At 38.0% G+C, this 19,593-nt stretch overlaps 3 protein-coding genes and 1 long non-coding RNA gene across 7 annotated transcripts; 2 read left to right on the top strand and 2 right to left on the bottom strand.

Annotated features, from left to right (window-relative positions):
- Window positions 1-840: 840 nt before the first annotated feature.
- Window positions 841-4,030, bottom strand: LOC118752229. Of its 2 annotated transcripts, none has more exons than XR_004994653.1 (2): window positions 2,568-4,030; window positions 841-877 (listed from the first exon to the last, which is right to left on the bottom strand). It is a non-coding gene; the product is annotated as an uncharacterized LOC118752229 (long non-coding RNA). The 2 variants fall into 2 exon arrangements; XR_004994654.1 differs by having other exon boundaries at window positions 2,576-4,030.
- Window positions 4,031-4,473: 443 nt separating this feature from the next.
- LOC118752226 (transmembrane emp24 domain-containing protein 2-like) lies at window positions 4,474-6,593 on the top strand. The gene is made up of 5 exons (XM_036487078.1): window positions 4,474-4,492; window positions 5,588-5,631; window positions 5,689-5,866; window positions 5,932-6,266; window positions 6,335-6,593. The coding sequence occupies exons 1-5, from the start codon at window positions 4,489-4,491 to the stop codon at window positions 6,482-6,484; spliced, it is 711 nt and encodes a 236-aa protein (XP_036342971.1). The 5' UTR covers window positions 4,474-4,488; the 3' UTR covers window positions 6,485-6,593.
- Window positions 6,594-7,028: 435 nt separating this feature from the next.
- Window positions 7,029-9,314, top strand: LOC118752225 (N-acetylglucosamine-6-sulfatase-like). The gene is made up of 4 exons (XM_036487077.1): window positions 7,029-7,354; window positions 7,419-7,935; window positions 7,995-8,641; window positions 8,696-9,314. Exons 1-4 carry the CDS (start codon window positions 7,100-7,102, stop codon window positions 8,846-8,848), a joined length of 1,572 nt encoding a protein of 523 aa, XP_036342970.1. The 5' UTR covers window positions 7,029-7,099; the 3' UTR covers window positions 8,849-9,314.
- Window positions 9,315-9,442: 128 nt separating this feature from the next.
- On the bottom strand, window positions 9,443-11,224 carry LOC118752227 (chromobox protein homolog 1-like). Of its 3 annotated transcripts, none has more exons than XM_036487080.1 (4): window positions 11,098-11,224; window positions 10,672-10,864; window positions 10,492-10,612; window positions 9,443-10,389 (listed from the first exon to the last, which is right to left on the bottom strand). In XM_036487080.1, the coding sequence occupies exons 2-4, from the start codon at window positions 10,732-10,734 to the stop codon at window positions 10,064-10,066; spliced, it is 510 nt and encodes a 169-aa protein (XP_036342973.1). In that variant the 5' UTR covers window positions 10,735-10,864; window positions 11,098-11,224; the 3' UTR covers window positions 9,443-10,063. The 3 variants fall into 3 exon arrangements, with proteins under 3 accessions (XP_036342973.1, XP_036342972.1, XP_036342974.1); XM_036487079.1 differs by having other exon boundaries at window positions 10,672-10,867; window positions 11,098-11,220; XM_036487081.1 differs by having other exon boundaries at window positions 10,672-10,806; window positions 11,098-11,220.
- Between the last annotated feature and the right edge of the window lie 8,369 nt (window positions 11,225-19,593).

Below are 19,593 nucleotides of genomic sequence, written 5' to 3'. Positions count from 1 at the left end.
TCAATGTCGATATTATTTAACCTACATGACAAGTGGAAATTTCCCTAACTCGATGTTTAATGATAAGTCGGGTTGCGAAAGCTTTAACGCTGCAAAATTACTATTTAAAATTTTCTACGAAGTGCTCAAGTTCCCCGTATTGTCATAAGAAAAAATTTACGTAAATAAAAAGCGGAAGTAAGGGAATAAATGTGTCAAAAATGTGCTACCATAAAAAATGGGCATAAAACAATCAGCGTGCATGCAAAAGGAAATTAAAGGACCAAATCTAACCCTTCTTTTTATATGCTTAAATTACTTTAACTCACCTGAAGTTATAGCCTCGAGGATTCGCACATGCTCATCATAAAAATTAGGCCAGCAACAGGCGTGCACACAACTGTCATGGTGGATGTAACACGATGAGTGTTGGTGTAGTGTGACATTTTTTATGTGGTATATGTCACTACCCTTTATTTTATGTCCAACTGGCACCTGTTCAACGTAAATGTCTCAGCTGTGCGTTTCGTTTTTTACTATTGTACGCTTGCTTCCTGGTATGCACGCGTGACTTCTCAGATTGTTCACTGCAGCATGGCATTTGCTTGGACCCACGTACTAACTGTGTCGCACAAAGGTGTCAGTGAATGCGTTCAACATAATTACACTAACTTTAACTATCCTTCACGTATTCAGTTTGGTTGGTTGCCTGCCGTAAAGTTTTCAATTTTTTCCCGGCACTAATAACACTTTTTTGTTGTTGTTAAATGGCAGAGCTTTTGTATTTGTGTTGGTGTTTTTGCTTTCACTGTTTGTTAGTTCTCCCTATTAGGGTTTTTTGCTCTAGTGTTTTTTTTTTTTTTTCCTTACAATGACTACTTCATAATGCTGCCGCTAGCTATACGAAGCAATAGAAACTGTTAAGGTATTTCAAGCTCTGCAACTGGTCAGTTTGTATACCCTTTACAAAGTGCAAAATAATGTTTTTGATACAAAACACCAAATTTTTGCAACCTGAAGTTTCTACACTTTTTGCTTTTCTCTGTTAAGTGTAAAATTGTAACAAGCCGATGTCTACATTATAGATTTTAAAGAAAAATTAATATGCGGGGTCTTTACTAGAGCAACAGAAGCCAAATCACCAATTTTTTGAATTTTTGTATGTCTGTTTGTACGCGCATCACTCGAAAACTCGAATCGAAATCAGTTTTCACCGATACATTTCTAAAAGTCTAACTTAAAATATCGGAAAAATAATAATTATAGAGTTGCCACCTGCTTGAAAATTGCAGTTTAATTAAATTTATAAGTTAAAATAGATATTGCAATATGGCTGTCAAAAGACATATATTTAAGACGGCTTACAGTCGAAAATATTTTTGTGGAAGGTTGTCATCTGTTTGAAGTTTCCAATTTGATTTAAATGATAAGATAAATTAAATATTGGGAATCATACTAAAGAGGTTTAGGAAAGTTTACTACCAAAAATATTTTTTAGGAGGGTTGCCACCTGTTTGAAAAAATTTGATTGAATTACTAAATGCATAAAATAAATGAAATATTACAATACGGGAATAAAACTAAAAAGATTTGAAAAGTTTACTTCCGAAATTAATTTTGTAGCGGTTGCCAACTATTTGAAAGTTTTTTTTTTCAGTCAAAGTGATAAGATAAGGTAAATACTGAATTAGTACACCTTTTACGAAAATGCACGTAATGTAGAATCGCATTATAAGTGTATAATTAAATTTCCAGGTTTAAATACCTTCGAAAATACATTAACTGACACCATTATTCATAAAAAATAAAGTGTGTTTCATAAATCAATGATTTGTTTGAAAATCTCACTTCATAAAGCTCTTTAAATCTATTTCGTTTTTTTATGAATGAACCCATACGAGTTTTGGGAGGGAATAACAACACAAAAATACATTTAAGGCGCAGTGAAGCACACCGGGCATTTGCTAGTTATAAATAAAAGTTTTTTTGTGGTCTAATCGGCAGTTAAAATTTATTCAGCTTGTTAAATCTTATTGGTGGCTTTGGAGTGATTGCTGGAAGAGGTTACCTCGTTGCACAGCTTCACCTTAAAGTATATTTTAGCAACTGGGAAGCTTTCCGAAATATATAAAACCAGAGAGCTGGTTTCGGTAAATAAACTTAACTTAGTTTAGCCATTTTTTGGACTTAAGTTAAAAGTTAGCCTACTCTTTCCACGGCTTATTCTTGACTAAGTCTAAAAAATTGGCTAAACTAAGTTGAGTTGGAGTAACCAGCCCTTAGTCTATTGGGTTGCAAGCCAATTAGGCAGCAGCCCTTATACGGAAAAACACACAATTTCTTCTTGAACTTAAGAGCAACGACGTTTCACTACTAATTTGGCTATGGAATGGTGTGATCTCTAAAAAACTGTTTAAAGGTGACCATGAATGGGATTAGTAAATAACTAATTTAGATTTAGTGAAACCTTTTTAAGGGAAATCATGCAATTTTTAAGGCTTTTTGTGAAAATTACCAGTTTGTAAAGGGTATACTAAATGCCAGTTGTCTATGCTCACTCTAACATACATACATACTTACATACATACATACACACAGAGCTATTTCCGTTTTCATTTCTCTCATTCCCACTTTCTTTTGTTTTCTAAGCTTCAGTAGCTTCACATAATTATGCGATTTTTGCCTTCTCTGCAAATTTTTCACACTTTTTTTACTGCTGTTCGCAGCAGTCGCAGATGCCGCAAATATATATGTAAATCACTTACACTTGTACACACTGCCCCCTTACAAAATACTTACATATGTATCATAGTTGCTGTTTTTGTTTTTATTCTCATACCTTTTGTTTTTGCAACTCACCAGCTACAGACCCTTTGTTTATGCCAATTCATGCATTTTAATGGCATTGCACCCATTGCAGCGCACAAACACAGCGGGAGGCGTAGCGGCAGGTGTCTATGCGAGGGCAGGAAGGAGAAAAATGGCTGCAAAGTAAAGGGTCCACCGCACCGGAAGCGTATAGAAAACGTTTAACTGCCTCTCTCGTCACCCACACCCGCTTTAGTTGCACTAGTATTGTATTATGCTACGACTTTTTGCACTTTTCACGCTTTCAATATTCGCAGTTGCTTCGCTTAACTCTATTTTAAACGCTTTTGTTTTTTTCTTTGCCAATTTACTCATTCGCACCAGTGTTCACTTCATTGATTCAATTCCTGTTTTCGCTGTGTATATGCACTACACATAACCTAACTTTTTTCTTACACCGATTTCTTGCTCACTTAACTTCATGTACATACATGAAGTTTCGCACTTGTTTATTTCTTCCTCGCTTTTATAGTATTTCACTTGCTTATTGCGAGTGCTGCAATTTTTTCAATTCACACACCAAATCCCATTCGACACAGCAATTTTCTGGCTGCACACCCAAATCTCACAAGTCACGCACTGGGAGGTAGAAGAGAATTTCGCACACATTTATGCACTTGTGTAGTATTGTGGCAACAACGACAACTATGCAGCATTGGCAGCAAATGTGTTCGTTAAGCCAACGAGTGCAATCAATTTCACCTGCAGTTATTTGTTCTTCTTAAAATAGTTTCAACTCTATGTTATTGGTGTTTCTATTGTTGTATTTATTGTTATAGCTGTACGCATTGTGGTTCGCTGTTGTAATATGTGTGCAATTAATAAGGATTTTGCATCGCTACACACCTGTGCTGCGGCTGCCGATTATTGGGGCAAACTACAGGTACGAGATTTTATGCGCTTGATTGCTCACACTGCCACGCGGGTGGGTTGCGAGTGGGCGGAATGCTGTGCAGTCGATATTGCTGGTTTATAGTTCACAATTTTTCACAAACTTTTACAATTTCAACGCAGCACTTTAATTCGCATACTTTTCGCAGCGAATGTCAAACGTCTAACACAATGGCTGCCGGGAATGGGAAGCATCGAAAACACACTTGCATTTGGTCACGCGTACTCACACACCTTCGCATAATTGAGGAATTTAATTTTCACTTCCGTTTTGTGTGCTTTTCGTATGTTTCAAGATACACACCTTATCTGCTTACAGCACTATAATAAAGTTTCTTTCAACGTTTTCATTCAATGCAATCTATTTAATTTTAATTTGATCACTTTGCCTTTGTGTTATCTTGGTTCCCGCTGTGGTCCAGCAAACTTGAATGAATACGCACGACTGCCAGCCACTGGATGTTGGCCAAGCGAAGTGTATCCGCCGTCGCCTGTTGTCCACTGCTCGCGCGCAGCACACATACATAGCCACACATGCACAGCGCACGGCGCTCGCGTTTTGACTTGCTGTGGAGACTTTCCAGCCAGCACACAAACCGGATGAACGCTTGTGCTCCACTTCCAAATGTCATGGACCAGTTATCAGTGCGCGCTGCATCCACAGCGGAGCGTCAATGCGCAGTTGCCGCAAAAGTCACCCACTGTTGAGGTCGGTGTTATTTTCTTTACACTCGCTACACTCCCAACGCAATGAGTAAGTTGGGCTTTGCTCTAATTGTGTCTATTATGTGCTATTGTTTCTGCGTGTGTGTTTCAACAGCTGATCTCGTTCGTTAAGGGTGCAATAAGTTTCAAAGTGGTTAGTTTAATTGGGATGGCACAACCGAAAAATGGGGTCACGGGCGCGGACTCGTTTGAGAGAGTTTTCGCAGTGAGAACGGTGAAATAATTCTAATGGCCATTCCTGAAAAAAATATATAAAAAAAAATCATAATGCGAAAATTGATTATGAAAAAAGAGAAATTTAAATTAAAGAAAATAAAATTAATTCATATTATGCTAAGATAATGAAACAAAAAAAATACATTGCTTACATATGTATAACACCGTGCGACAGTAAATTTTACGCACAAAAAAAGTTCAAAAAATTATTTTAAAAGTTCGGTGCAATGTAGGTAACAATAAGGGTATCTTTTAAAGAAAAAATGAAAATTCTGTAGAATTATAACAGATTTTTTGGTGCGTAAGGACGAATGGGTATGGAAAATGTCCTTTACAAATTGTGTGCCTAAATATCCTTGAAAATTAGCCTTTTTTATTGTTTGCGGACTAATATACCCACGACCTCATCACCGAATTTCGTCCTGCAAGCTTTATTAACTTAAAAAATTTAATTTATTAAAAGCGCATTTTTAATACCTATTCGTCCTTGTAAATCAAAAAGCTTTATTGTTTTTATTTGGTACCTCTCATTTGGTACCCATATTGTTATTCTACATTGCACTGATAGTTTTAAATAACTTTTTGAATTAATCATATCTTTAAAATTTCAAAGTCATTTGAAAAAGAAGCATTGTACAAATAACCGAATTTGAAGTTTTTATTTTTACAAAATTTTTTCAATTAATTATATTCAAACGTTGATATAAAAATAGAAAAAGATTAAATATTTGTTTAATATATTTAATCAATTTTGCTTAAATTTCCCCATTTCTAATTTTTAAATTTTCATTTCAATATTTTTTTCTTCATTTCTTCATCTGCTCCTGCCACTGTGCCTGTGCAATGCTGCCAACTTAAACTTCCTGAGCTTTATGTCATTTTGACAGTCCTGTTTTTTTTTTTCTAGTTCTGCTGTCACAAACCTGCTTTTATACGTGGCCCTCTGATTTGGTATCATTTCGAAGAGAAAAACATTGAAGAATTTAACTAATTTATCACACTTTATAGATTTTATCGTGGAAATTCGAATACATATACTCAGCAATTATGAACCTCAAACTCTTTGGAACTTTATGTGCGCTAGTGCTTCTACAACTGCTGCGTGCCAGCGAAGCGTTCATCGTCACTGTTGATGCACACCTTGAGGAGTGTTTTCACGAGAAGGTGGAAGGCGGCACCAAATTCGGTTAGTATTTTTAGCCATAAGTCCCCACAGCTGTGCTAATTTCATTATTTTAACCTACCCCGCAGGCATCACGTTCGAAGTTATCGAAGGCGGCTTCCTCGATATTGATATCAAAATAACTGGCCCGGATAACAATGTTATACACGAGAGTGAGAAGGAATCTTCCGGCAAATATACCTTCGCCGCTGTCTCGACAGGCGTCTATCGTGTTTGCTTCAACAACGAGCGTAGCAGCATGACACCAAAATTGGTTATGTTTTCGATTGAAGTAAGCGATTCGCCGCATCGTCCGGCCGGTGCGCCTAGCGAAGAAGAGGTGGGTCACACCAAGTTGGAGGACATGATTCAGCAGCTGTCTGGTACGCTGACGGGCGTGAAGCATGAGCAGGAATACATGCATGTAAGTTTATTATTTTAAAGAAATCAAATGGCCCGTATATAAAATGGGATTTCCATCGTTTTCCACAGGTGCGTGACAAAATCCATCGCTCGATTAACGAGAGCACCAACTCGCGCGTTGTCTTGTGGTCCACTTTCGAAGCGCTGGTACTAGTGCTGATGACCATCGGCCAAGTGTACTATCTGAAACGCTTCTTCGAAGTAAAACGTGTTGTATAAGAGGACCGTGAATGATAAAAGCGACAGTAGCAAAAGGCGCGGCACTTTGACATTAAACAAATGCTATGGTTTATTATTCCTTTGTAATTGCTATTGTAATTTAAGCGAATCTTCTTCCGCGCATAACGACTTCTCAACAAATAGTTTAGGTATATGGCATACATTCAATCTTCTCATTTTATACATTTGTTCTAAACCATAGAAAATTAAATTTATCCGCACTCTTATTTGGTTAAAACATGTAATATCGTAATATTTTTAGAGCAAATAAACTTAAGTCCTTTAAATGTTTGTTGTTTTATGGTTGGTGAATGTAAGTTAGGACTTGGGGAACTGAATCTATGATTTTTAGATAATTTTACAAAAATTTTTTTTTCTTGTTTTTATAACAGCCATCATCCTTATATTCACCGGTCTGGCAACGATCTCTGTTAAGTCTCTCTATCGAGTGTTTTTCTCTTAACATTCAATGTCATTTTACGTTTTGTTTTGTTTTGCAAATCTAGTTTCCATTGTGCAAAACAAGAGGCAGCAAATTATCAAATTGATTGATATTTAACTTCGGAGCAGCTCAAAAATAACCAAAAACGCTGAAAACCAAAGAATCCATCGCTGATGATACTGAAAATCTGTCCCAGCATGAGGACTATTTTGGTTATGCATCCCATGCGAAAATCCCAGCTGACCTTGGCCGTTGTTACTTACTTGCTGCTGGTGTCCTTGACGCCCACAAAAGCCGGTGAGGCAAACGCAAAACCCAACATCGTGCTAATACTAAGCGATGACCAAGACCTGACGTTGGAGGGCATGACACCGATGAGGCAAGTCCAACAGCTGATTGGCAAAGCCGGCGCTACATTCGGTCATGCGGTAGGTGTAAATATTCAGACAAGGATTTTATTCAAGGTTCGTTTTAACTTTCCATCTTATTTAGTACACCAGCTCGCCACTGTGCTGTCCTTCGCGCGCCAGTCTGCTATCCGGCATGTACGCACACAATCATGGCACTACAAACAACTCACTGAGTGGAGGCTGCAATGGCCACCGCTGGCTCACAAAAATCGAACCACAAGCATTGCCTGTACTGCTGCAGTCCGATGGCGGCTACGAAACCTTCTTCGGTGGCAAATACTTGAATGAGTTTCGCGGCGAACGGGTGCCACCGGGTTGGACGCAGTTCTACGGCTTGCATGGCAATTCACGTTACTACAATTACACGCTACGCGAAAATATACGCAATGTCAGCTACACAGACACTTATTTAACAGATTTACTGCGTGATAAGGCGTTGGCATTCTTGAAAACGCGCAACAAGCAGCAACCGTTTTTCGCAATGATCACGCCTCCAGCGCCGCACGCGCCCTATACGCCAGCCGAGCGGCATCGTGGTGCCTTTGCGCATGTGAAGGCACTGCGAACGCCAAACTTCAACCGCGTACCTCTGCCACAAGGTGAGTGCCACCAGTTTTCATTGTAAAATTTTACATTTTTCCCCTCGATATATTTCTAGAAAAGCATTGGCTTGTGGCCGCCACACGTCCCATACCAAGCGAGACCGTAAAGCTGCTTGATAACTTCTACCAACAACGCTGGGAGACGCTACTTGCTGTAGACGAAATGGTTGCCGCAATTGTTGAAGCGTTGACGGAGCAGCAGCAACTGGACAACACCTACATAATTTACACATCGGACAATGGCTATCATATGGGCCAAAATGCACAGCCTTGGGATAAGCGACAACCCTACGAGACGGACATTCGCGTGCCGCTAATGGTGCGCGGTCCTGGCGTGCCAAATGGTGTGTTTGTGTCGCAAACTACGTTGCTGCTAGACCTAATGCCAACCATACTTCAATGGACGGGGCTACATTCGCATACAGAAATGGATGGCTTGCCCATACAAGTGACTTTGCAAAGTGTCAGTGACGGCGAATTGGGTGGGAAAGAGTATCGGCGTAGCGTGCTGGTGCAACACTGGGGAGAGGGTAACAGCGACACTTACAATGAAGGCTGTCCCTGGCCACGCAATGATCGATTAGCGCAGTGTACGCCAGAATCAGACTGCCATTGTCAGGATGCTTGGAACAATACATACGCGTGTGTGAGACACTTTAGGGGTATCACTGATCGATTGTATTGCGAATTCGATGATAGAGAGGTAAGTAGTGGCTTGAAAAACTAAAATTTTTTTAAATTACAAAATATTTTTCAGAACTTTGTTGAGGCGTATGACGTAGAAGATGATCCGCATCAAATAAACAATATCGGCTATGAGCTGCTGCCAATTGAACACGCCTTCTACAATTTGGCGTTGGCGAATCTAACGCGGTGTGCGGGCAGCAGCTGCAATGACATTAATCTATAAAAATTGAGCTTTCGTCCCGAACGCACAAAACGATCTCCAAGTGTGATTGAAACATACATACTATGTAAATGTAACAACTTCGAATATAAATACATACATACATATACGCAAGTAAAAAAAGTAGTAAAATGTTTTTCAACTCGGTGCTAAATATACCTAAACTCGTCCTGGACTTCTGAAATGGACGAAAATGTTTTTATTGGAACACGAAAAATATGAATCTCCAAGTCAGGGATGCTCTACCTTTTGGTCGAATTACCGATTTCCGGATCCGCCCGGAAGTGAGATAAGCTGACCCGAAGTCAATTTTTTTTAAGGATATATGTATGTAAGTACATAGTTTTACTAGATATGGATTCTGCGGACAAACTTTACATAACTTTCATCGCGGAGTTGGTCGGTCATATTTTTGCGTTATTCAATAAAACATTTACCTCCATTTTAGTGGGGGTGGGCGCGTGGTCTAGGACACTGTATATTAATATTTGCAATTGTTATCGTCCAAATGGAAACTTTATTTTATTTGCTTCCCAGCACCACTTTCTTAAGAATCTGCGACATGTTTTATACTCTTACAATAACAAAATAAACAACTTGTTTAAAACTATGTAATTTTATTAATTTGTAATATTTAGATTGGACTTTTCTTCATGTGATTAATCTTATTCTCACTTCATGTTTTAGGTCCTTACAAACTGAACTTTATTTTTAGGATTTAAATTAATTTAATTTTAAATGTAATGCTTCATGGATATATTTTCGCATGTATTCATAACTGTTGGTTTTTCAAACCATATTTCTGCAGGTTATCATCATAAAAAAAGTAGAAAAAAAGTCAAAGTGCCAACAACTCAATTTATTTATGCTTCAATATTAGCAATATTAGAAAGTATTGTGTTACTAAGAGTTCGTTTCGGTAAAAATCAAGAAATTACTACATAAAGTATGTATGTATGCATATGTATTTAGTTGAATTGCAACTTGCACGTTTTCATTATTTCGTTGAATAAAAACGATCTTATTTATATTTTAACACTACATCTGGTCTGTATAGATTATCCCGCGCTTACGCGCCAATTATTCATGTATTGCAATTTTCAGTTACTGTGTAAGCTGATTAGATTCATTGCAGTACCAATATATTTATTTGATTTTGCAATTCATATATTTTTTCTTGTTGTCTGTTTGCACTTAAAATGTTCTTACACTAGTGTCTTACTCGGTCGGTTCTTTGCTAGTGGAATTTTTATCCTCCTCTGCATTGGCCGTGTGCCAAGTGAGACGCTCCTCATAGAACTGTATGACTATTTGTGGGCATTTTACGTTGGCTTGTTTAGCCGGCACCAAATCGGCTTCATCGCTGCCCTTCCATTTCATGAGGAACATCAGCTCACCTGATGAATCGGTAGCTCCAAGAATTTTTGATGGCTCCAGACCTCTGTCGAAGCCCATTGTGCGGCGGTTGTCTCGCTCCTCTTCGACAGTTTTTCGCTTGACTTTTGTGTCGTTCACTGGCGTAGTGGCGGCTCGTTTCTTGCCCTCTATCGCGATGCAATGAAAAGCAAAAGAAAAATTACATCAAATCTAGTGCTAAGGAAACTGTATGCAAACAGCTAAATTATTGGCTTTACAATTTTTCTTACCTTTTTTTGTTTTCAAAGACTCCTCAAATGCGGCGATCAAATCGGGGCAGTCAAGGTTCTCTACAGGTTCCCAAGAATTTTCGCTGCGCGGGTATCCTTTCCATTTTAAGAAGTACTCGGTCTATGAATTACACAAAATAATTAAAATTTTTTCATTGCCATGTCGTTTGAGCTACTTACTCTGCCATTGCAAATACGCTTGTCCTCAATGCGTTCCACAGAATACTCGCCCGCCTCGGACATAGTGATGGTCTCGTTGGTAGCGATTTTGATTTTGCCGCTGCTGCGTCGCTTGCTTTGTTGGGGATAAACGTGCTTTGAAAAAAACACAAGGTTTTTCTTTTATTTTTGAAAAGCGTGTGCCTTCGAACAGCTACTAGTAAAAATAACAAAAAAGAATTTTATTTTTGTGAAAGCCATTTTGGACTTTGCCAGAAATTGCCAAATACAATCCAGTCCCATTCGCTATAGAAACACGAAGCGGCAGCGCCGTAATCGCTAACCCAACGCATTCTACAGGCGTATTGTAAAAGTCCATGTGGTCAAACTTCTACGCGTTTTTCCACGGATTGATCACTATATTTCAGTAGAATTGTATTTACTTACCTTTTCTGTTTAATTTTTCGAAGATCGGGGCTGGTTTTCCCACAAAATTTTCCAATTCGGTATCGCAGTGCGTCTTTTTCACTATCCTTTCTTCAAATTCCGTTTTTCTAAGTTAAAGTTGGCTGCGGTTATTAATTGAATCGCGTTTTTGCGAAGGGGAAACGCAGAGATTAGCTAATAACGTAAACTGATACGTTACTCAGGCAGCGTTGCCGTTTTGCTTAAATTTAAGCAAAATTGCCAAATTTTTTCCAGACTTAAATTTTTCTTCGTTGCTTAATTTTTTTATAATTCCATTCATGAATTATGTGGTAGTTTAGACCTACGCACTTCTGTCGGTGCGAATCTGTTCCGACAAGAATTACAACAATGCCGACCATAGGGGTGGGGTTTAGTAACGCCCCCAACTATTTCGGGTTATTCCGTCCAACGGGGTGGCCGGTCCAAAAAAAAAATTCCACACACTTGTAGTAAAGGGTCTACACATTATATTAACACCCACTTGTGTAATTTTTGGTCACTAAATTATTTACAAACTGGGTTTAAAATATGCCCTTTCATGTAAAATTCGGAAATTAGCGTACATTTATCACTCCTATTCTCCTTAAAGCAGCCGCTTCACCAATATATTTTTGTATTCCCTTTCATTTTACACTTTACTCGATTAGTTATAACTTTCTTTATGACTTTAATATTAACCAATTAATCACAATTCATTAAATAAAAACACCTTCAAAATCCCACGACAGTCGGGTCTACGTAACCGGAACGACACAGATTTATATCTGGCCAAGGACTGTCACTCCAGCAACACTCCCCAAAAAGTCTTTGGGGAATTTGTATGCTGCTCCAACAACAACAACCTTCAAAATCACGCGTCTGACTTTGGTTGCATATGCAAATTAAATGGCGGAGTTCAGCTGTCAAACTCCAAAATATCCAAAAGAATGAGAGACAAAAGAAGATAGAATACAATCCTGTAAGCATTAAAAATATACAAAGGTGTTCTCTGCAAAAGGTGTTCAGCTCCTTTTCTTCGCAAAACAGAAAAAGATTCTATATTGTGAGGGTTATAATCCCTAAGTGCGACCTAAGGCCGCCTACGCAGAAAGGAATTCTACGCAAAATACATTTGTTAAAAAGAACATTTTTTTTTATAAAAACTTGCTTTTTCTATTTTTAATTAACTTTTTTGGTTTTGGGTTGGAGAGCGCGCCCCTCTCCCTCCGCCCCAACCCCAAAAACGACTATTTGCAGTCAAACAACTGTCAAAATTTGGCTAACATAGGAAATAAGCTAATTTCGTTTTATTTGACCAAGATTTAGCTATTTGCTTGTGATGGTTGAATAAAACATGCCTAGTGTAGTGGTAGTGATAATCAGATATAGAACGACCGGCTCTTAAGCTCCGTTCAAATAATTTGCTTAAGTTTTACGAGATTTGCTTAATTTTCTAGGCGATTTTGGTAAATTTCATTTTTTGGTAGCGGCAACACTGAACTCGAGAATGTAATCACGGTTGCCACTTACTTCTTTTTTGTGTAACAAAATTTAAAAGAAGGTACCAAAATAAATTTTACAAATATTCAAATATTTTACGATTGCACACACATTGTTAAAATCTATTTGCATGTGAAACCTATCTCCATACAAAACAAGCGATTGAATAGCAGCTTTTGGAATGTTCGGCCAACTCAGCAGCACAAACGCTGATTACTGAGCCTTGCAAATAATATGGATCAATGCTTCGAGAATCAAACAAATTTACCAAGAAAGAAAGATACACCCAAAGGTTCAAGGCGTATTTAACAAGGTGGTGTTGGCCGTATATAAGTAAAAAATTACACTAACAAATTACACGCTGATGTCCATACTCTCATTGGTATGAGTTACAACAAACACATCATTTTGACGTAATGGCCTCCACGGCGAAAAACTCAGCTGTCGCCCCAACACCACCTTGTTTAATACACCTTGCAAAGGTTGTTTTTGCACTAATGCTACCTGTTTTATATGCCTTGGCACAGGCCCATACACCTGATTTACATGATTCAAGTACTTGAAAGCAATTCTTGCTCATTCTCTTTTGTGTTTTTTATTTGCTTTTACACGTTTCAATTCTGTTGAATTCAAGTCTTTGGTTCTTTAAATGGGAAGCAACGAAAATGCCAAAAGCAAAGCACGAAAGTTGAACCGACTTGACGGTACAGACGCATGTGCACTCGTCCCTTTTCTTCTCACCCCCTCTCTTCCACATGCGAGCAGAATTGAATTCAATACTTGAACTGTGTAAAAGCAGTCTTACCAGTGGAAAGAATGTACCAAAAACTTAACATTTCGGGAGAATGGCAAGCGTGAATGCAACAAGTAACCCCGGAACTTTAGAAAAAAAAACATTGATTCAAGATAGTTTAAGCCAGTAAAAATGGTAGAAAAGTTAGCACTTAAATAATTTAACAGAATCTGCAATTAACCGACAAATTTGTTACATACTACACCTCTTATTTTTAAGTTCCGTGGTAAAATTTTTATACCCGAGCGCACTTGTGCACAAGGGTATTATAACTTTGTTCACATAACGGTTGTTTGTAACAGGCAAAACGAATCGAGAAAGATATAGACAAATGTATACATAAATGATCAGAATGAAAAGAGAAATCGATTAAGCGGTGACTGTCTGTCCGTCCGTCCGTCCGTCCGTCCGTCCGTCTGTGCACACGATAACTCGAGTAAAAATTGAGATATCTTAACGAAACTTGGTACGTGAACTTCTTTTGGGTGTAGGACGGACGGTATTGAAAATGGGCGAAATCGGACAATAACCACGCCTACCTCCCATATAACGGTAATTTTCAGAAATACGGAAACTGCGATATTGTAGTAACTACTGAAGATTATTCACTAAAAATTGATATTTACAATAATTTTTAGACGAAAAATAAGAATATTATAAATTTTTGAAAAATGGGCGCAGCCACGCCCACTTATGGTTACATGTGTATATCTTGGCAACCTCTCCACCGATTTCTTCCGGACTTGGCACAGTTGTTGATCCTGGTACAGCATACCAAATGGCTGAAAATTTTAAAATCGGATAATAACCACGCCCACATCCCATATAACGGTAATTTCGAGAAATACAAAATCTTCGATAAATCAGTAAATATTAAAGCTAATTTATTCAAAATTGGTGGTTGCAACAATTATTTACCAAGAAATATGTCTATGATAAAATTTTGGAAAATGGGCGTGGCACCGCCCACTTGTGATCACATATATGTATCTCGCTAACCGTTCTAGCAATTTGTACCAAACTCGGTATGGTTATTGTGCTTGCCACATAAAAACAAAACTTTAAAAATTATTGAAATCGGACTAAAATTACGGCCGCTTTTCATAAAACGGTAAATTTCAAAAATGCTTGAAACTGCAATATTTCGAAATTTAAGGACTCTAATTTACTCAAAATTGATACACCCCCGCTTACCATCTAGCGGTAGGTTTCGGAAAGGTGAAAATCATATATTTAATACTTGCGCCGGGTATTTAATGTTCGACTTTCTTACTTGTTTCTAATAAATTATTTACGTTTTCTTCCGCAAGTCCTAATACCATGTTCTGACCGATATCGAAGACATGTTTTTGTTGATAAAACTGGTTTTCCACTTAAAACTTGTGTTTTCGTCTATGTAAAATCTGTCAAACGATAACCAGTTTTCGCTGAAAACTACTTGAAAACTCACGTTCCACTCATTCCAATCGGTGTCTGCACTAGTTTTTTCGATTATTTGTCGAAGTGGAAGTCATATTTTATCATCTTTAATACGCCATTTCAGATTTATTGTTAATTGGCTGGCAAAAGTAAAATAGGAATGAAAGTAAGAGGTTGCTAATGAAAAGAAAATGAGTGAAAAGCATTTTGGTTTTGTTTTTGTGTAGCAAATGTCAACGAAAACACTAACAGCCGGTGTGAACAGCCTTCAGCCCACAATCCCAAAACACGTTTTCAAAGTGTTTTCGTTGTCGGTCAGAGCATGGCATAAATCACTGCTGGCAATGTTCTTTGACGCCACATGGACTTCAACAAGATTCAATAACGGAAAGTTTGCTCAGAAAGAAGTTATCTCGCTCCCTATTGACAAAATCGGCTCCCTTAGCAAGGCCCTTCGTGTGGGTGCGTGTGTTTGTGCAACCTTTTGTAAGCGACTGTCAAAACTCTAATATCACTAGTGAGCAAACCTTTATGCAATGTTCTGACCGACATCGAAAACATGTTTTCGTTGCTAAAACTGGTTTTCGACCTAAAACTTGTGTTTTCGTCCATGTAAAATCGGTCAAACGAAAACCAGTTTTCGCTGAAAACTACTTGAAAACTCACGTTCCACTCATTCCAATCGGTGTCTTCACTCGTTTTTTTCGATTATTTATCGAAGTGGAAGTCATATTTTACCATCGTTAATACGCCATTTCGGATTTATTGTTAATTGGCTGGCCAAAGTACAATAAGAATGAAAGTAAGAGGTTGCTAATGAAAAGAAAATGAGGGAAAAGCATTTTGGTTTTGTTTTTGTGTAGCGAAACTGTAATCAGAGGATGTAAGAAATGTCAACGAAAACACTAACAACCGGTGCGAAAAGTCTTCAGCCCACAATCCCAAAACTCGCTTTCAAAGTGTTTTCGTTGTCGGTCAGAACATGGTATTAATTATTGAATCATGGGACTTCAAAATATCGCAGAATTATGAAAAATTAATATGTAATATGAAATTGAGGCAAAACGATATTAATGGCGCTTGCTGAATGACTAATGTATTAGAGCTGTTCAAGACGTTGTGGAAATGGTCTTGGATTTTCAGTTGGAATTGATTTGCAAATTTTACGCCCGCAGCCATGGTAACCGTGTGCACTTTATTGTTGTGAATATACAAATACCACGAATATGCAAATGGAAGAGCATATTCACAAGATCCTAACAGCCCTATTGTCTTTATAATTGTCTAGACTATTGGTGGAAAATTATCGATGACACTATCGATATTATCGATGGTGCATCACTATCGCAACTATCGATGGTGCTGACTATCGAGAGTACCGATACTATCGACGATATTTCATTCCTATGTGCACGTCATGAACGAAAGACACAAGATCACGTAAGAACAAGAGAGTGAAAAAAGTCGATTTTTTTTTGCGGGTTCTACGCCATCTTGTTTCACTGGAAAACGAGCGAAAAGTAAACAAAGCAAAGAAAACCAAAATTAGCCAAAATTATTGTCAGCCACTTTAAACGCACAATTTAGGTAAAATGATGCAACAAAATGCTTTAAAATGTGTTGTCATGTTGAATTAACTCTTCTTCACTTGAATAAAAGTGTAAAATAGTGGTGCTTGTGATGTAAACAAACGCTCAGCTGACGAACCCGCTTTCGCAAACTTTTTTCTCAAAACCAGTTACAAATACAACGTCGCGTTCTTACGTGATCTTGTATTTTTGGTTCATGTGTGCACGTGTAAAAAATTCATAGCGTAATGGCACAGAACCAACGGATATATGCGCACAGCGTAGGTAAATAATTTTGCGAAATTGTACATACATATACATACAAACGTATTTACAGAAGAAGCAAAGGGATTGAAAAAATGTACAAACAATTTTCGAAAGCAATTCTGTCATTTGGATCTTGATTTTATTCGAATTAAAATACTTACTTTTAACTGAGATTGTGAGATGGATTAACGATAAACATATATAGGGGATTCACTTAAACTCGTAAAGTCTTAAGATGTGTAAAACTCGTAAGAGGCTGTTACGGGAACGCCCCCTTTTGCAAATGTGTAAATGGGTGCGTAAAGTGACTGTTTGGCAGGTTGGAAAGGGTTTTGTGAATACATTTTTGTTTCGTAGTATTTTTCATAACAGCCCGTCAGCTTGAATGTAAATTAAACTATAATTAATACAGTTAGTTGATGAAATTTATTAATTTTATTCACCTATTATTTGCTTCATTTGTTTTCAGTATTTTACCGTACATTTTAGTATAAAATCTTCGGCCCCTCGGCAACACTGAAGTTTATGAAGTCCTTTGCGCATAAAATTTTGACAGTTCTTTTACGACGCTCGTAAATTTACGAGGCTTTTACGAGTTTAAGGGAAGACCCCTATAATTATTTTCATTTGTGAAGTATGTGGCAAACTATAGCGACTAACGATAGTGATTCCCTATCGGTTGAAAGTGACTATCGACACAATCGATAGTTGCCTAAAAACCATCGCCAACTATCGATGGTGTTCACTATCGAATTTATTATTACTGTAGGCTCTGTGTAAATTGACCCGCTGTTCACAGCTGACAACAACAATTGCATACACACAAATCGCCAAGGCGTATTTAACAAGGTGGTGTTGGCCGTATATAAGTAAAAAATTACACTAACAAATTATACGCTGATGTCCATACTGTCATTGGTATGAGTTACAACAAACACATCATTTTGACGTAATGGCCTCCACGGCGAAAAACTCAGCTGTCGCCCCAACACCACCTTGTTTAATACACCTTGCAAATCGCCGTGTGTAAATGAAACGAGAAACACCAAAAGGGAATGTGAAAAATTGCCTCGACAAGAGCTTCCGTGTATAAACACAGTCTGAACGGGTTCTACGCCATGACTGCTTTTACACAGTTCAAGTATTGAATTCAATTCTGCTCGCATGTGGAAGAGAGGGGGTGAGAAGAAAAGGGACGAATACACATGCGTCTGTACCGTCAAGTTGTTTCAACTCTCTTGCTTTGCTTTTGGCAATTTCGTTGCTTCCAATTGGGAATAACCAAAAACTTGAATTCAACAGAATTGAAACGTGTAAAAGCAAATAGAAAACACAAAAGAGAATGAGCAAGAATTGCTTTCAAGTACTTGAATCATGTAAATCGGGTGCATCTTGTTTCACTGGAAAACGAGCGAAAAGTAAACAAAGCAAAGGGCTCTGTCACACGGTCAGTATTTATTGACGGTGTAGCATGCAGTGCTTGCATTTTTTTCTTTATGCTTCGTCTTCATATTCTTTGTTTACTTTTCAAAGAAAATAACATGGCACCGAAATTGCAAACGTCAGCCAGAAAATTACTTTTTTCTTTTGCTTCATCTTGTCAGATCTTGTGTAGTTGGATCATGTCGGTTGGGTACATTTCAGGGTAAAAACATTAATTTCCAACAAGGTGGCAACTTTTTTGACGTCAAGTGCACGAAATTCGCTGCTGGCAACATCTTTCTTACGGCTGCCAGCTAAAAAGAACCTGCGGTGGAAATATTTTTCGCCGTTTAAATTGTAAGTTTTTCGCTTTTAATTGTTTGATATTGCGTTAATTTTACATTGTGTTCAGAAAAAGGGTAGCATTAACTAATTTATAAAAAAATTTGTTACGTGCGCATAGTAAATTCTGTGGAAAAAGCGAGTTGAAAAGTGACTGCAATTCGGTGTGCAGTGGCAAAATGACAGCGCCATGTTGGCCAAATGCGAATGCATACAGTCACATCTAACCTCAAATTAAAACATTGAATTAAACTGTATAAATATTTATGCAATATTCGTCCGAATTATGAAACTTAAGACAGGCAGCCTCTCAGACTCACAAATTGATTTAATATAATCCTAGGTAAAGGAAACTCTAATAAATATAATTTCTTTTACTTTCTATAGGAAACACGTTCACGCCCATCATTCTATTGATTAAACGACTACTAAAAGCAAAATATGTCTCGTTTCTTTGCCACGGGTTCCGACTCGGAGACCGAATCCAGTGATGAAGAGGTCCCAGTACAAGCATTCAGTAAAGCGCCCAATTTTGTAAGTTATCTCAACTCGAAAAGAAGAAGGTATTTTATTTAAAAATGTACATACTTGCAGCAATTTAGTGACGATGAAGAAGAAGTGAAACGTGTTGTCCGTTCAACTAAGGAGAAGCGTTATGAAAATTTGACTGCTATTATCAAGAGCATACGTAATCATAAGAAGATTAAGGACATGGCCAGTATTTTGTCAAGTTTTGAAGATCTGACACGTGCCTACACAAAGGCATTGCCTGTCATTACCAAGGAAGAGAAGGGCGTCACCCCACGTTTCTACATTCGTTGTCTTGCCGAGTTGGAAGACTTCATCAACGAGGTATGGGAAGACCGTGAGGGACGTAAAAACTTATCGAAAAACAATTCAAAATCATTAGGTACATTGCGTCAGAAAGTGCGCAAGTACATTAAGGACTTTGAGGAAGATTTAACACGTTTCCGCGAGGCCCCCGATCAAGAAAGTGACGCCGAAGAAGAGGAGGCTTACGACTCCGATCAGGATAAGAACGACATTGGTTCGGAAATTTTATTGCGAGATCTGAAACAGCCCTCTGAACCAAAGTCGGCTAAGGCGGCTGCGCCGTCTAAGTCAGCTGATCACGACGATGATTCGGATGACTCCATTGACTGGGGTAGTGATTCGGAGTCCGAA

Source organism: Rhagoletis pomonella, unplaced genomic scaffold (genome assembly GCF_013731165.1).
Source record: "Rhagoletis pomonella isolate Grant_MI unplaced genomic scaffold, Rhpom_1.0 Rhpom_scaffold_01331, whole genome shotgun sequence".
Classification (NCBI taxonomy): domain Eukaryota; kingdom Metazoa; phylum Arthropoda; class Insecta; order Diptera; family Tephritidae; genus Rhagoletis; species Rhagoletis pomonella.
Note: the sequence above shows the minus strand (reverse complement) of the source record. Positions and strands in the feature narration are given on the sequence as shown.

What these genes read in the sequence shown, in the direction of transcription:
- LOC118752226 (XM_036487078.1), top strand. An exon ending in GGAAGGCGGCACCAAATTCG is followed by an intron (nt 5,867 to 5,931) that starts GTTAGTATTTTT and finishes CCTACCCCGCAG; the next exon opens with GCATCACGTTCGAAGTTATC. An exon ending in ATGAGCAGGAATACATGCAT is followed by an intron (nt 6,267 to 6,334) that starts GTAAGTTTATTA and finishes CGTTTTCCACAG; the next exon opens with GTGCGTGACAAAATCCATCG.
- LOC118752225 (XM_036487077.1), top strand. Translation starts at nt 7,100, where the DNA reads ATGATACTGAAAATCTGTCCCAGCATGAGGACTATTTTGGTTATGCAT. An exon ending in CCGCGTACCTCTGCCACAAG is followed by an intron (nt 7,936 to 7,994) that starts GTGAGTGCCACC and finishes ATATATTTCTAG; the next exon opens with AAAAGCATTGGCTTGTGGCC. An exon ending in GCGAATTCGATGATAGAGAG is followed by an intron (nt 8,642 to 8,695) that starts GTAAGTAGTGGC and finishes AATATTTTTCAG; the next exon opens with AACTTTGTTGAGGCGTATGA.
- LOC118752227 (XM_036487080.1), bottom strand. Translation starts at nt 10,734, where the DNA reads ATGTCCGAGGCGGGCGAGTATTCTGTGGAACGCATTGAGGACAAGCGT. An exon ending in AGCGTATTTGCAATGGCAGA is followed by an intron (nt 10,613 to 10,671) that starts GTAAGTAGCTCA and finishes TGTAATTCATAG; the next exon opens with ACCGAGTACTTCTTAAAATG. An exon ending in GTCTTTGAAAACAAAAAAAG is followed by an intron (nt 10,390 to 10,491) that starts GTAAGAAAAATT and finishes GCATCGCGATAG; the next exon opens with AGGGCAAGAAACGAGCCGCC.